Source organism: Lepidochelys olivacea (genome assembly GCF_965140295.1).
Source record: "Lepidochelys olivacea isolate rLepOli2 genome assembly, chromosome: 10".
In the NCBI taxonomy this organism is placed as follows: Eukaryota; Metazoa; Chordata; order Testudines; family Cheloniidae; genus Lepidochelys; species Lepidochelys olivacea.
The window spans coordinates 5556398-5572399 of record NC_140420.1 but is presented as its reverse complement, the minus strand read 5'-3'; the positions used below and the strand labels follow the sequence as shown (position 1 = coordinate 5572399).

The following is a 16002-nucleotide window of genomic DNA, read 5'->3' as shown; positions in this document are numbered from 1 at the left end:
TCTGGCATGTTTCAGACCAGATTATACTGTTGGAATGGTACCCAGATGGTGGTGCCAGGATTCAAACTTGTAGCTTTGGAACAAGAAACACAGGTGCAGAGTGTATTGACCCACTTCTGGGGCTAGCCACACACCAAGATGGCTTCCACTTCCTTTGTGCCTTTGTATATATCACCAAATATATGATACACAAGAAATACATAACATTGATTTATTTGTTGGCTCAGTGCATCTTCCTCTAGCATTTTAGTGGCCACTACACTAAGTAACCTTCCTTTCCACACTGTCTGGTAAAATGTTATATTACTGCATGGAGGAAAATGCCAACAGAAGGATCTGAAGGCCATTTAGAAATGTAAAGTCTTATGCCCTCTTACCCGTAGATCCAACATGTATAGTGTATGTCTGCAAGGGAGCGTGGTGATTAACATATGAAAACGCTGATTACAGTGGGATTCTTGTGCAAGCTGAAGCTAACGAGATATACTACCATTTTGGTGCCAGTTAGACCCATAACTGCTATTTGTTGCTGGGTTTAGTAACAATTAACCTTTCACATTCTGCATTAGCCATTGCTTTTCTGTGCAGCTGCTTTTATAACAATATACTTCACTTCTCAACAGAAGCGCTTATTTTGGCAGTTCAGTATCTATCCCAAAAACCACAGGATATATGGAAATAGAAGGGGATTTTTTTTTATAGTCATTCATCGCTCAATCATTTAAAAAAAATCACTACAGGTTAGGAACAAAAAGTGGTTTAAAAAAAGTGAATTAAACGTAAGTTTTTGCTCTTTTGCCAAATCCTGAATTTTAATCACCTAGACCAGATGTGCTATCAGATGCCTCACCAGAGCTAGAAATAATTAGCTTATTTTCAACAACAGGTGCCTTATTTGCCTATCTAACCAAAGGTGAAGGAAAGAAGCCTTGCTAAAGATTATGTATCAATTTCTGCTCACAATGGTATAAGTCCAGTACATTACTGTCTTTAAGGGAATTACTCCATATTCACACCAATGTAACTCCGAGCAGATCTTGGTGCTATATCTTCTTTCTTGACATATTTATCAGTATTGTAAAACTTTAATGAAGCCTCTAGTCATGTATGTGTGGATATATGTGTGTATATCTGGACCTCTTCCCAAATGGCACTGCCTGGAGGTATTATACCTTTGAGAGACATATTAGCCACTAGAAGTTTGTTGAGAGCAATCCTAGTTGTGCCACAGGATTAATCACCACCTTTCCTAGCATACCTGTCGCAGTCTGCACGATGGGCACTTCCATTGCATTGTTCTTCCTGTGCCCTGTAATAAACCCTCATGGGGTTGCTGGCATTGCCAGCAGTCTCACCTAGCTCTCCCCTTGCACGTCCCTGGGCAGCTAGTCAGATTATGCCTGGTCCTCCCCGAGGGGTCCAATGTGTCACCTGGGGTGCAACCATGCAGGCAAACTTTAATTCTAAATGTGTTTTCCTCATTAATCTTGCAAAGCAGCTGCTCACATTGACTTGCCTGGTTAGCTTGTCCATATTCTGTTATGTCAGAGGTGGAATTACAAAGCTTTTTAAATGAAACTCTTTACGCATGTGGATGGTCAGGGCTTGGGGATTTTAGATTTAAAACTTGCAAGCCCATCTACTATTCAAAACGAACAACAAGAATATCCACAGTTATAATAGCTCACATGTCTGTACATCACCAACAACCGTGGGCTCTCAATTCTGATGAGCGTTACTGCTCTATAAATGCGTAATAATAATAATTCTGAGGTTTATGTTACCGATACACTGGAGGGTCTTCAGCAGACAGCAGCCTCCACTCTTGTTCACCCATTGATGTTTCATAGATGAGTAAGTATTGTTCTTTCATTTTAAAGATGGGGAAATTAAGGCACATAGGCCTTGTCTAGACAGGATTTAAAACCCCTCTGAATACTCATTAACATGCAGGCTAACATCCGGAACGCAGAGAGGTTTTTTGGGGCCCAGGGCAAAATCTGAAAGTGAGCCCCTCTCCCTCTTCCAAAAAACTGTCACTGAGGGGTAGTGGATGGAAACGGGAGGGGGGTTAGAGGGTGAGCAAGCAGTGAACTCCTGTCCTGCGATGCTGGGCCTGGCTCCGAGCCTGGTGGCATGACATGCAGGGTCACAACCCCACTCAGGTTTGGCTCAGCCGCCCTTCTCTCATGACAGAGGGGCTGCCGGGCCAAATTTACTGAATGGTGCTGTGATCCCGGGTGCCAGGTCGCAGCACCAGTCAGTTTGTAGGCCTTTTTGAAAGACGGGGCACCTGGGGTTAAAACTGCCCTATTTGCCACCCCCCCCCCCCTCAGGTGGCCCTGGGTAACATGTTTGAAGCCATGTCAGATGGCTATGTTGTCACCTGGAGTGGGAGAGCGAGCTTTTCAATTGTGACAAGCTAACTTGATTGAGTTAACATTATTGAAAAACACACCTGTTTTGCCTAACAAGACATACCCACAGGGATTAAGTGATTTCCTCAAAGTCAGACAGCAAGTCAGTAGCAGATCTAGGAATAATACCCAGGGCTCCTCAGTCTTTGCCCTTTACACAGCTCCAAACTGACATCAGTAAATTAGCTCAGATCAGCTGTGCAGCTGGCATCCACAGAAGTCCATTGCTGTACAGATCCGTACATCTTTGTGATCTCAAGAGATGACCGTTGTTTTATTGTACATAACAAGGCATGCGTTCGAGGCAGGCATTCAATGGATGTAGACCTTTATTTCCATAACGCCATAGTTGTGTTTACCAGTTATAGGTACACAAGTACAAGAAAAAGTTGCTTTGACTCAGTCATTTAGCATACTTCTGTGCAGCTTCTGGGTAGAACAATATGCCATGGAAAAACTTGCAAACTACAATATATTTGTGGTTGAGGGTAAAACTACTGGAGCAGACCTTACTTTGGTTCTTGCACAGATACACTGTTGCTTCATAGTGTCCTTTGCTTCATGGCAAAAGATCCAATAGAGTTTGACTTCATCTGTCAACACGTAACGGCTCTGTTGTTGTTGCTCCTTCTGAATAATCATTTCAATAGTTATACTGGGTACATGGCAAAAACAGAATGCAAAATCCAGATTTGCATAAAGGAGGCCTTACCTGAATGTCTCCAATGTATAAAATAACTTGGGTAACAGCTTCACGGTGTGGTTACAAGGATGGATTTTGAGCTCCGTTCTACTAGTATAAATCTGGAATAATTCCACTGAGGCCAGTAAAGTATAAAACAGGCACACGGGAAGAATTGGTCCCTTTAGCCTTTATTCATAGAGCTGTGGTTAAGGAAGGATTTGCCTTATGGTTCAGAAACCTTGATAGTTTTATGCTAAAGCTGATAATGCCTAAGCCTTAATGGAATTTTTGATCATACTCTCTTCCAGATATAGGGCTGGGTACTCTGTGGGTGTCCACTGGCATAGCTCCACTAAAGTCAATGGGACCTCTGCCATGTATGCCTGTTGGGGAGAATGTGGCTCATGATGTCAGGGGCGTAGCATTCAGAAAGAAAAGTCTTCTACGTGCGTTTAGCAAACTTTGTGGCTTTTAAGCAATAGCAGAGTGTGAGCAAGAAGCAGTTTTCAGGCCAGCCGTTCCGATGAGTTTTAAAATAGTGTCTGCAAAACCAAAGTCCTGAAGTGGACGCCTAATTAAGGAATTTGCTCATGCACAGCCTTCTACTCATCCCCTGTTTTCAGATGAAGCCTTTGGGGCCCTATCAGTAGAGCTAAGTGATCTCTGCTCCATCCAGTAGAGGGCGATCTGAATAAAAGTGCTGAGCCTTCGCTGGGTACAGTGTATCTCCATAACAGAGTGCCTTCTTTGCATATGTATTAGAGGGGAAAGGCGCAATCGTTTGTTCTATTCTAATCAGCTAGATGTTGCAAACGTTTGAGACGAGCAGTTGACAGGACAATGCTGAGAAACCTTTGGATATTTGAATCAGAATTTGTCCGTAGAAGAATTTAGCAACCTAAACTATTATGAATAAATAAAATGAAAATCAAATTTTGATCTCCAGAGAGGCCCCAGGAACTAGACTTTGAAACATGGAGTCCTGGACATACATTTTACAGAAATTCGCTAAACTGTAAAGGGTTCTCTGTTGTGAAGCTGAGATTGCTCTAGACTGTAGTACTCTGGTAATATGACTTTTCATTTTCAGCAGTCAGCTACTGCAGTACCCTCAGCATGCCATTTACCCTCTTGTGCCCCCCCCCCCTAAAAAATTAGAGACTACAACATTTCTTGGTGAATTAATATTTTAAAGGGACACAGGCAATTTGAAATCTAAAGAGAGAAATTATGGCCAGGATTACTGCTGTTCTTGGGTTTTACTGCCAGTTCCTATGGTTTTGTAATCATATTTTCCTATGTTTTTTTAAAATATTTCTCTCTCACTTGTGAAAACCCACATAAAAGGTGAAATTTTGACAGGCTTAGCAACAGAGGGAAAACAGCAAAACTTAAATACCCACAAAATGTGCATGGGGCTGTAGTAGGAACAAACAAAAATCTCCATTCTCTAGTTTTTTCTCTCTAATCCCTTCCAGTTACAGTTGTAGATGGCATACACAATGTTAGTTGGTACCACTTTCAGTCGGAAGTGTGATTTGATTGTTTTTAAGGTGTAGCAGTTTTAATTGTATGTAACTTCAATTCCATCTGCATGTGAGGTGTGTTCAGAGAGAGTTGAGTAACTAAGGATCATCAAGTTAAATCAATAATTTCAGAGGATTTTTATATTCTGCTTCTCACATGCTTAAAATTTCTTGAAGGGTAATTAAAAGCAAACCATTTCTCTTATTTCCACTTTAGGATGGGAATCTCAGCTTCTGGAAACGGGATTCTTAGGAATATTCCTGTGCCCGCTCTGGACTCTCTCCCGGTTACCTAACTACACTCCGCCTTCTCAAATTGTCATCTGGGGATTTCGATGGCTCATTTTCAGAATCATGCTTGGAGCGGTAAGTGGAACTATAAGCACTTATGCTTCTGCAGACTTCTGAGATCATATTAGCAAAAGAAGATTATCTCTTTAAATTTTACTAGAGAAGCTAATTCTAAATGTTTAATCCTAGCAGAAAACCCACTTGCTTCCTATAACTGGTATTATATTTTTTTATGTTCTGTAATTTAGGATGGTCTCTGGTTATAACCAAGGAGAATGCAGGAGGAAATATTTGGTGTTCTGTTTCATTGAATCTTTCAGCTTGTTATTGGTGTCTGCCTTTAACGAGATCAACAGATACAGGACCAGGAATGTATATTAACATTTTAGCACTGCTATTACAATTTTAATGGGGTGGGCGGGGAAGGAGGGAAGTCATTAGCTTTGAAAGCTTGTCCCTTAAAAATGTTTTGTAAAGTGATTTTGAAGGTTCTGAAACATGATTTTCAGCATGTTGGGTGAGAACCCCAGTGTGAAATCCTCAAGCAGGAGCTGTACCCAGTTCTTTGCATACCTTATTGAAATATCACTCTCCAGGCCTTACGCTGTCAAATGTAGCAATTGCTGCACCGCTGTCGGTTCCGAATGGAGATGCCCAAGAGTCTTGAAAGCAAAAGAACCCATCAGCAACTGATGTTTCTTTTATTAAAATTAAAGATGGGGCCTGGGCACAACATTTAGAGCTAAAACAGAATTTTGGACACCCCACGGTTCTTGGATCTTAGCCCGAGGCACGTTGGAGTTTTTGGGTCCCAATTGTGTTCAGCTTTGGAAAACCTCTCTCCCACACTAAAGTTCAAGGGAGCCTGGAACTGATACCAAATGTAGACAATATGGAGTTGTTAAGGTCTTCACCTCCAGCCTTAAAAACCTGACACCAGCTATGTTTGCTTTAGGCCTAATGTCTTGAAAGAAGTATAACCGGAGTAGTAATAGCAGTGAGGTTTGCAGATGTGTTTTTGTGTTGGGAAATACACACTGTGTGTTTGGGAAATACACATGGTATGTTTGTTGCATCTAAATGAGACTTCCCAGCTCAAAGCAAGTCAGCCTGATTCTGAGAACCCTTATTCACATGAGATGCCTTTACTCATGCAAGTAATCCTATTGACTTTAATGCAACTGTGTGTTGAGAATGCTCAACTGAGGAAGGGTTTATAGGCTTGAGTTATGTTTGTAGAGCCTCTCGAGTGCCTTGAGAACCTTCTCGTTGAAATATGCTATACAAACCATGCCATTATTCATTATTAGGCTTTGAGCATACAAGATAATCTCCATTTTGAGAAATCAATCTCTCTCTATGTATAGTAATGTATAAATAAATTAAAAGAGGGATAAGCATGGACATTGGCACCAAGAACAACCTCAACACGGCTTTAAAGACCACCTTATCTCAAAGTTAAGGCTGTTTGATGCATGTGTAATCTCAGCTATACTTTAAAGGATGGAAATTTGGGCTCTTAAGAAAGCTGGCTTTTGTAGACTGAAAAGCTTTGAAGTCTTATTTGGCAGCGCCCGAGATCAGATGGGAAAGACGAAACAAACGTAAAGATCTCTGTGCTGGGCTGAACAAAGATTCGGTACGTTTATGACAAAGAAGATATTCTGGCTTGGGTGTACCTAGGTAGATAGATGAAAACATGACAGCAGTCTCGCAGTCTGTGCCATGGAGTCTTCCTGCTGGTGACAGATGGGAGAAACGCTATTAGAAAAATGACTGGAATGACTATCAGCAAGATCGCGGATATATAAGGGAGAGGAAGGGAATTAACTAAAACAGGATGTCCCTGGTGGTTTTCATACTTACTGTGGAAAAGTGGCATTAACAATGAAGTCTGAAATCCAAGTGGAAGTTAGTGCACCATCTCCGAGACTGTGGAAGGGAAAAGGGGGAAGTAGCATCTATAAAATACGTACTGTAAACTAGCAATTAATTTGTAACTAATTGTGCATACGCTCTGCTGGAATGTCAGCATCCTGGAGCAAAGTACTGCAGCAGCCCCCCAGGGCATAGAGGCCCTATCTGGTCAGGTCCAGGCTGAAATGCTGCTCTCCTGTTTACTGTCCAGCTTTTGTGCGGTGTAGTGTGACGTGTGAGCTACCTTGTGCTCTACTCAGAGCTCTGTGGTGGCGATAACTTAAGCCTTCTGGGGACTCATGAAGTCTCCCCCCCTTTACTGTGGTTCATCTGTGTAGTTTCACAGATTTCCCTCCCTTACTTTCTATTTGAGAGACCCGCTCTGTCCTCCTCCAGGAAACTCACCCGTCTGCTCTCCTCCTCCAAGCTCCCATAGCATACGAAACTGGGGCAGGTTGTGGGAAAGGTGGAGGTTGGACACTTGACTCATAACCCTTGGAACTAAGGGACCCAGTCACACGGCTCTGCAGGGGGGCCTCAGATTTGCTTGAACTGACCCTGATGACTCTTGACTGTCAGAGGTGGTGACCTTTGTTGCAAATATCAATGATGTGCGCACTAGAGCTTTCCCCCATCCCTTGTGATTTAGGAACTCGTAACAAGATGCAAAAATGAAACTGCAGTGTAACTAGTTATTTATATTTGTTTCACTCCAAAACCTACTCCAGTTCTGACCTGTACAAACCATGATTTTTTTTTTCAAGTTGCGGAGGAAAGGCCGTAGCGAAGTGGGACATGGGATTGGAAGTTTCTTAAGTGGATGGTATTTTTATTTTAATCAGGTTTAATAGCAGATTGCCTGTGTTTTTGCTTTCTTGCCTCTCTTTTCAAAAGCTTGTAACAAAACTTCTCTCTGCTCTAAGTGTGTTCTGTGACTTCCTGCTGAGAAAATTCCTGTGTAAAGAAACCTTTGAAATGAATCAAGAGAGAGGTGGTTCACAGGTCAGTCAGTTGGTGCAAATAGATTTGAATTTGGAAGCAGAGACTGAAGTTATTTGTTAAATTTCCATCAACCCACACATGGACCTTGAGAAATTTCTTTTTCTCATAAAACTAAAGTGATCCAGAGTGGTTATTTTCTGTCGCCAGCATCCAAGACTGCCAGGAACACACGAATGGCTGTCAAATCAGTTAAAGATGTGAAGAAAACTTGGAATCATTTGTCTGCATAATGAGATGCTAGACATTTGAGAGAGTGGGGGTAACCAGAGAGCAAACCAAAGAAACACACACATGTATGTATGTACTTGCCAATTGGGAATTTTGAATCAAGTTTGGTGTTTTCTTTCCAAGCTCTGGACATGAATTTTTTTTTTTTTTTTTTTTTGGGGGCTGGGCCTGGCATTCGCTAGCGAACCCCATACAGGAAGCAAGTGTAAAAACAATTACTGCCCTTTAAATTCTGCAATATGCAACAGTTTTCCTGTGCCAGGTTAGACTGGGCAAACCTGTTCAGATAAAACGGTAGCCATGTTATATCTTTACCCACTGCTCAAACCAAAATCAAAAGGAGACTCTTTGGAATTAAAAAAAAAAAAAAATCCATTAACTATTCTGTCCTTGACTATTTTTCCCCTAACTTGCATGTACCCACTGCACGTTATTGTGCCGGCAGAGTATGAAGAACAGTAAATTACTGCATGCAAGTTTTGTTCAGGTCAGAGTCATTGAGAGAGAGACAGATCTTTGAGAGCTTTTTCTCGTAAGATTTCTAGCCACCCAAACCCCTCACTCTTCTGCGATTCTGCCATCATTTATTTAACTGCAACTTTGCCTTTCCCCGGTTATCTTTTCAGAGACTTTTGTATCACTGGTTTTGTTTGAAGGGACAGTGTGGTAAAGGCAGCTAGCACCCTCCACAGTCTTCCATTTAGCACCCTTGAAAAATCTTGCATCTACACAGCCGTCCTTTTGGCCAACGAGGAAATTGGGGCCCATACAAAGCAAAATCTGAACACCTTTTAATTTCCAATTAAAATGATTATTAAAAAAAACCTGTTTAAAATGGTAGCTTAGAATATGGCTATGGGGACCAGTCTTGCATGCTTCTCCTAGCCAAAGCTGCTCAGTCGCTGGGAGTTTAGCCAGAGGAAGGGTTGTAGAACCAAGCCCCGTGCTGAACAAATGCTATCCACAGTTAATAAAGCTCAGTTTGAAAAAAAGGTGAGTTTGAAACCCTCTGCTGTTAAAAATAGCTGTGGATATAGAAAATATCATGCTGTTCATTGCATTGCTTTAGCACTCTTTTATTGTAAGTTGGCAGAGGTTAAGTTTTTCAAAAACTGACTAGAGCAAGGGTGGCCAAACCGCGACTCATGACCCACATGTGGCTCTTTTACAGTTAAAGTGCTTCTGTCCTGCAGCGGGGTGGTGGGACTCGGGGCTTCTGCCCACCAGGGTGGGGGCGGTCTTATGGATTGAGCCCCATCGGAGGCACCTGCAGGGTCTCAGGGCTTCAGGAGGAGTGGGGCTGGAGTCCCAAGCCCCAACAGGTGCCTCCCGCAGGGCAGAAGTCCCATGCCCCGACAGGTGTGCCCCGGCTCTTGAACTTCTGAAGACTGTCGTATGCTGCTTGGAGGGTCAGTAAGTTTGGCCATCCCTGGACTGGAGTGTCTCATGAGGCACACAGTCCGTCCCCGCCCCACAAAGGAGCCCAAGGGAGAGCCAAACCCCCATTTATTTTGAAAGTCTCTGCCGCAACTCTCCCTTAATTTGAGTGGGAGTTGTCTCTCAGAATCTCTTAGATGGCTTTGACTCAGGTGTAACAGGTGTCCTGGCGACGGAGGATTTGCACAGGTTCAGTGCAGAAATAAAGATGAAATATAGTCGACAGCACTGGAGTGTGAATTTTAGAATAGGTTCAGGTACGTGTAGCAAGCATTTGGGAAATAGGGATGAAGGTTCCCAACCTGCTATAAATATCCATCTAAGTTTTATTACAAATTAAATTTCCTGTACTCTCCTTTATAAACCTAGAATGATAACGACTTTAATAGCTGACCAGCATGGTTTACCCATTACTCTGGTGCAGGCAGCCACGGTCTAAGTTATTAAAGTTTACTAAGTGCAATAACATGGTGCTGACTGACCTTTAATGAAATTCTTCGGCGTTGCATAACTGTCCCATGACATCAACGGTTCCAGCCTCTTGAGGTGCTGAGTGTCTCCTGTCAGGTGAGTTGATGGGAGCTGAGAGCATTCAGCATCTAGCAGGACTGGGCCTTGTTGCCTAATCCGCTAGTCCTTTAACTGATCAAATGCAGTCTGTATGTTTCATGACTCTGTGGCTGTGTGGTGAGAGTTTTTTCTTGCTGCAGAGAACTTCAGTGTGACTAGTATGTTCTGTAGGCCCCTCTGTAGTGGTCAATAATAGATTCCTTATGTTGGAGGGATGCAATTGGAAAACCAAAATATTTCTAAGGGAAAATAGTATTTCCATTGCAGCCTGGGGAGGGATTTAGGGTAGGCTGTAAGAAGCCAGACCCATTCCTGGATTTGACAAGGCCGTACTCGGTAGAGCCAGCCTGGCAAGTCCTACCCGGTATGGTCCCTGGGGGGGCGATTCAACAGCCAGACTCCTGGAATGTAAGGATGCCTTGTCCAGGCTCCCATTCTCTAGTCAGACCCCTTGCAAAGTCGAGGAGTGGTGTGGGAGCAGTTTCAGCGGCGCCATGACATCGGAGGGTTCCCTTGTGCAGAAGGTCTTCTCTAGTGGTTGGGTTAAGGTGGTTTTTGGGGGCTCTACCGTACCTTGTTCAATATATCCCATGCCGCTGTGTCGTTACGGGGTATGGGAGGCAAGAACAGTGGGAAACCCGTGAAAAGTAAATGCCAAGGAGTGTTTTAGCAGAGTCTTTACTTTCTCTCTGTGACTTCCTGGAAAGGGTTCATCCGCTAGAATTGCAATCAGCATTTGGCTACAATAAAGCCCTGCAAAGTATATGTTTGGGTGTGTGTATATCGACTGCCTGCATCATCCTGCTGCAAAAGGTAAAGAGACTGTAAATCAGGGGTTTCTGAAGACTTATTAAACCTGTTAGAGGTAAGCCCCCAGGAAGCTCGATAGCAGAGATGCACAAGTTGGCACAAAGGTTCCAATAAAAATTCCTCCATAAAGGCCTCTGAGAGCTTGTCATTGTTAGGCTACACACAACTTGAACAGTTCATAGCTCCTTTCCTGCTTTGAACCACTCTTATTGTATTTCACCGGGGAGATGCTACTGCTTGCACCTGGAATAGGCCCGAAGAAATAATGCTTTATCTCTAGACTTGGAAGGATTCGATTATTTATCGGTAAATGTTGATACACACATGAACCAATGATAAAATGTTTTCATGGATTAATAATAAAAATGTATAGATAGGCAAAGTAAGGAAAATGTTGCTTGAGAATTTATTAGATTAAAAATCCAGTGATTTAGGCCTCTGAATGAGGCTTGTTACAAAGGGGCTAGTGAATGAATAGTAAAAACAGGTGTGGTTTATTGATTTAAAGATATTCACTTGGTATATTTTGACATGATGTTGACAATTTGTGTTTTAATTAGAACTGGCAAGCAATTAAAAAATTAATCATGATTAATCCTGCAATTAAAAAAATTAATTGCGCTGTTAAACAATAATAGAATGCTATTTATGTAAATATTTTGGATGTTTTCCACATTTTCAAATATATTGATTTAAATTCCAACCCAGAATACAAAGTGATAGTTGTTCACTTTATATTTATTTTTTATTATAAATATTTTGCACTGTAAAAATAAAAGTAGTATTTTTCAATTCACTTAATACAAGTACTACTGTAGTGCAATCTCTTTATCATGAAAGATGAACTTACAAATGTAGAATTATGTACAAAAAATAACTGCATTAAAAATAAAACAATGTAAAACTTTAGAGCCTACAAGTCCACTCAGTCCTACTTCTTGTTCAGCCAATCGCTCAGATGAACAAGCTTGTTTACATTTGCAGGAGATAAAACTGCCCGCTTCTTGTTTACAATGTCACCTGAAAGTGAGACCAGGCATTCACATGGCACTGTTGCTGCCGGTGTTGCAAGACGTGGTAAAGATTCATCTGTCCCTTCCTGCTTCAACCACTATTCCAGAGGACAGGCGTCCATGCTGATGACGGGTTCTGCTCGATAACAATCCAAAGCAGTGCAGACCAACGCGTGTTCATTTTCATCATTTCAGTGAGATGCCACCGGCAGAAGGTTGATTTTCTTTTTTGGCGGTTTGGGTTTTGTAGTTTCCGTATCAGAGTGTTGCTCTTTTAAGGCTTCTGAAAGCATGCTTTGCACCCCATCCCAATCAGATTTTGGAAGGCACTTTAGATTCTTAAATCTTGGGTTGAGTGCTGTAGCTATCTTTAGAAATCTGACATTGGTACTTTCTTTGCGTTTTGTCAAATCTGCAGTGAAAGTGTTCTTAAAATGAACATGTACTGGGTCATCATCCGAGACTGCTAGAACATTAAATATATGGCAAAATGCAGGTAAAACACAGAGTAGGAGGCTTTTTTGACCCTGCAGAGGCCAAGCACAAGATCTTGGAATAGTTCTTAGAACTTCTGAGAACAATGACCTTTGAACAAAAGGATGGGGGCATTATTATTTGCCTAGTGCCAACAGTTTGCTTGGCACTCTGCAGTGCATGAATATAAATACTGTGCCAAGCCCCAATACATTGCAGTCCAAAGGAAAGACACTCTTTCCTATGATATCTTGAGGATCTGGCCTCTCTTTTCTGTACAGAATCGCAAATCTCTTTCCTGGGTTCTTATTGTAACTCCTTTTCTCAGGCCTTAAAGCTTCCAACTTCTCAAATTCCTGTTACCTGGCCTTTAAAAAGCTTGACAGAGTCCATGGCATGGGAATTACAGGCAAATTGTATCTTATCAGCAAGTTTGTTTCCCATGTTTCATTTAAAATGCAAGTCTAGTTCTGTGAATGCTCTGCTCCTTTCTTGTTAATTGTATAATGTATTTTGCCTTATGTGACACATTTGATATAATGCGCCATGAAAAAGTTACATGCACTCTGATACCGCTGAGTTATCTCAGTTCTGTTTCTCACTGTTATCTAGAGAGTAATAACTCTCCAGTTAGTTTTAAAGAGAGCCCTGAGCAAAATAGATGTTGCCCCTGGAGTGACTTCTTACGTCTTGCTTGTTGATATATAAGTAGCAGGCATCTTAGAGCAAAAGATGGAAAGGTCATTAAAAGAAGGATCTAATCCAAGCAAGTGGAAATCAGTGATTGATGATACCTTTAATGTCTCAGTGCCCAAACATATGTACGTTTCCTTCTGGGCTGGGATAATGCGGCTGACAGGCCCTGGAAAGCAAGTTTAACGCGTGAAACCAAAGTTTCCTCCCAGACCATATGTGCACCTGTTCCAGCACAATCTTTGATTTCTGCTCTAATCCAGGCAGGAGCAGAAACATATGCACAAACGTGGACTGAATGAAGGCTTCCCGTGGGTGGGATTGGAGGATTTTATACGTAACAAAAAATTCACGTAAGAATTTCCTCTCTGGTTATTCACCTATTTTGTTCATCATTCATTGATAACAGCTGACCAAGATAAAACATCCTTGTACAAATCTCATCTTCCAAGCAAGTGGAGTTCCCTTGCACAGTCTCGGATTTCTCATCTTGTGATTGACTTTAGGTAACTCGCACAAAGTGCAATATTAAAAAATGACTGTACAGTGATCAAGTCTATTCTGCGTAAGAAGTTTGCTGGATTTCAGCCAAGAGCATTTCCTCGTCTGTGGCTCTGTGCTGTGGGTTTGTGACTGTGGCTTCACGTTATGAAGAGTAATGAGGGAAACCCATGAAGAGTTGGATGGTCAGGATCAGACCCTGAATATTCCTGATATGTACAGGAGGATTAATAAGAGCTAGGGTGTGTGCATGAGTGACCACACCTTCCTACGCAGAATGGGGAGATAATGCTGAAGGTGGCTAATTTCCCTTGGGCCACACCTGCAGTGAGTCCTCCAGGAAGTGGGGTCCTGTGCCATCTGTGTGAGGGGGGAGAACTGAGGGGCCTGCAACCCCCAATGTATCCGTATGAGGACTCATCTAAGACTGAATCTGTTCCCTGTTCCACTGACCCCCTCTAGGCTGTGGAACCAGCTTTTAAAAGAGGCAATGGACAGCCCGCCCACTGGAGCTGTGCCGACAGGGAGCACTTCAGGGGGCCAAAGCGGGAATTGTGGGGGACATTAGGGTGCTGCACAGATATCCCTGGTCTCCAGCAGATCCTTGCTGAGATCTGCATTATCTGGGGTCCAAACCCCTGCCTGTTCCTTTTTCTTCCCCAATGGAAACTCAGAGTTTTCCTCCCCATCCTGCAGTGTTTTCTGTGGAAGTTTTGGCTTGGGGAGGAGAGCAGAAGGGCTCCTCAGCTGCCAGAGCCTTCACCTGTGGAGCTCCCCACCCCAGAGATAAATCCACTTCCCCCACCCCATTCAATTCCCAGACTAGGGGACTTTGCAAAGGATCGCTGGTCGAATACCAGTGACACACAGATGATACCCAGCTCCACATCAGATGCCACCGTCTCTGAAAGCCTGGCTCAGTTCAGCAATCTGATGCAGCACGTCTGGTTGAATCAGATGCAATACATCTGAGAACAGAGAAGCACGTGCCACTTTCATAGCATCACTCTCCGTCAAGGAGACAGCCTGGGTTGTTAGGATAGTCTGCAGCTTTGGTGTCTGCCTGGGCACCTCCTTGCTTCCTGATAACCCAGAGAGCTGCACTAAAAAACACTGGTGGCTGGCCAGGAGACTCTGTTTAACCTTGCTTTGGCCTAGGTGACTCTCACATCCATGCTCTCCAGGCTTGATCGCTGTTATGCACCGTACATAGTTGGATGCTTATGTAGAAGAGCTCTGTGACTCTGAAAATCAGGCCACTTCCATTTAGGCACCTAAATATGGGTTTAGGAGACTAACTGTCGACAACCAAGCTGGAAATTTTAGCCTCAAACGCTCCAGTGACGAGCTCAGTACAAACGTTTCGATATAACATCTCTCTGAGGTTGAAACCAGATGGTCCGCTTTAGTAGGGAGTCTTCTTCTGACTTGCAGTATGGTTTACTTCTTTTGGAGTTTTGTTGGTTTGCTCTTGCTAGCCCTAGCACCATTCCCCTCCTCCCCCAAAGGACAATCTGCCTTCATAATTTCAGGAACATTTGCTTGTTGAAGATCCTCTTGATGCTTTTTGTCAGTAGTATGTTTTCCACTCAGTAGTTTTTCTTTTTCTGAAATAAGGAGTGTGGGACTGATTCCTATATTGTTCAAGAAGTGAGGGTGTGAATTGTGTTTCCAAAGTTTTTTCCTCCAGTGTATTCTGTTTGCCTACTTTTTCCATACTCTGTTTCAGAACAGGGCTCCAGTAACCACACATAATTCATCCACTGCACTTCAAGTGCTCGCACACATGTAAACACTTAAAAACTTTGCGCCAAAACAAAGATCGATGCCCTTAAATCCATGGCAACCTTTCTGTATCAGTCCCTTCAAAGAGCAGATAGGCAACTTGTTCTGTGGTCACTGGGTACCACAGAATTCTGAACTGAAAGAATGGAGGGGTAGGGCGAAAGTTTTGTTATTTGCTCACCCTGAATTTGCATGTTCGTTGTTGTTGATCTTGCCAGAACGTATTAACCACACGCTCGAGCGCTTCCCGTAACCACTCACCCCCTCTAATGACTTCCTGAAGGAGAGCGGCCAAGGCTGCAGCATGATTGACTAATGGTAAAGAAAAACAAAGGAGACAATTTTCTGCTTTAAACCGAAACTCAGCGATGTGTGTTGTAAAGCCCAGTGAGGTTAGTTTGCGCTACATCATATTTTGATTTCTTAAAACTGAAGTGTCCTATTCGAAAATTATATTTTTTTAAAAACTCCTGAAAGCTCAATACGTTGAAAGCTTCAAAACCTCACAAAAAGTAGCGTATGGAAGAGGGCACCACTCAAGTGCTGTCCCACTTCAGTGGTTGATAGGCCACAAATGCAAAGCCCCTATAAACGTCAAAATGAGCCTATACCTCACTATAATACACCATGGTTTAGCTGAGCACACATTTATT

General features: G+C 42.7%; 1 protein-coding gene across 2 annotated transcripts in view; it reads left to right on the top strand.

Annotated features, from left to right (window-relative positions):
* LMF1 (lipase maturation factor 1) overlaps positions 1 to 16002 on the top strand; it is a 362817-nt gene that overhangs the window by 118078 nt on the left and 228737 nt on the right. For both annotated transcript variants that reach the window (XM_084641519.1, XM_084641520.1), the window contains exon 4: positions 4846 to 4994. In XM_084641519.1, coding sequence (XP_084497645.1) covers positions 4846 to 4994 — 149 coding nt within the window. The remainder of the gene's footprint in view (positions 1 to 4845; positions 4995 to 16002) is intronic.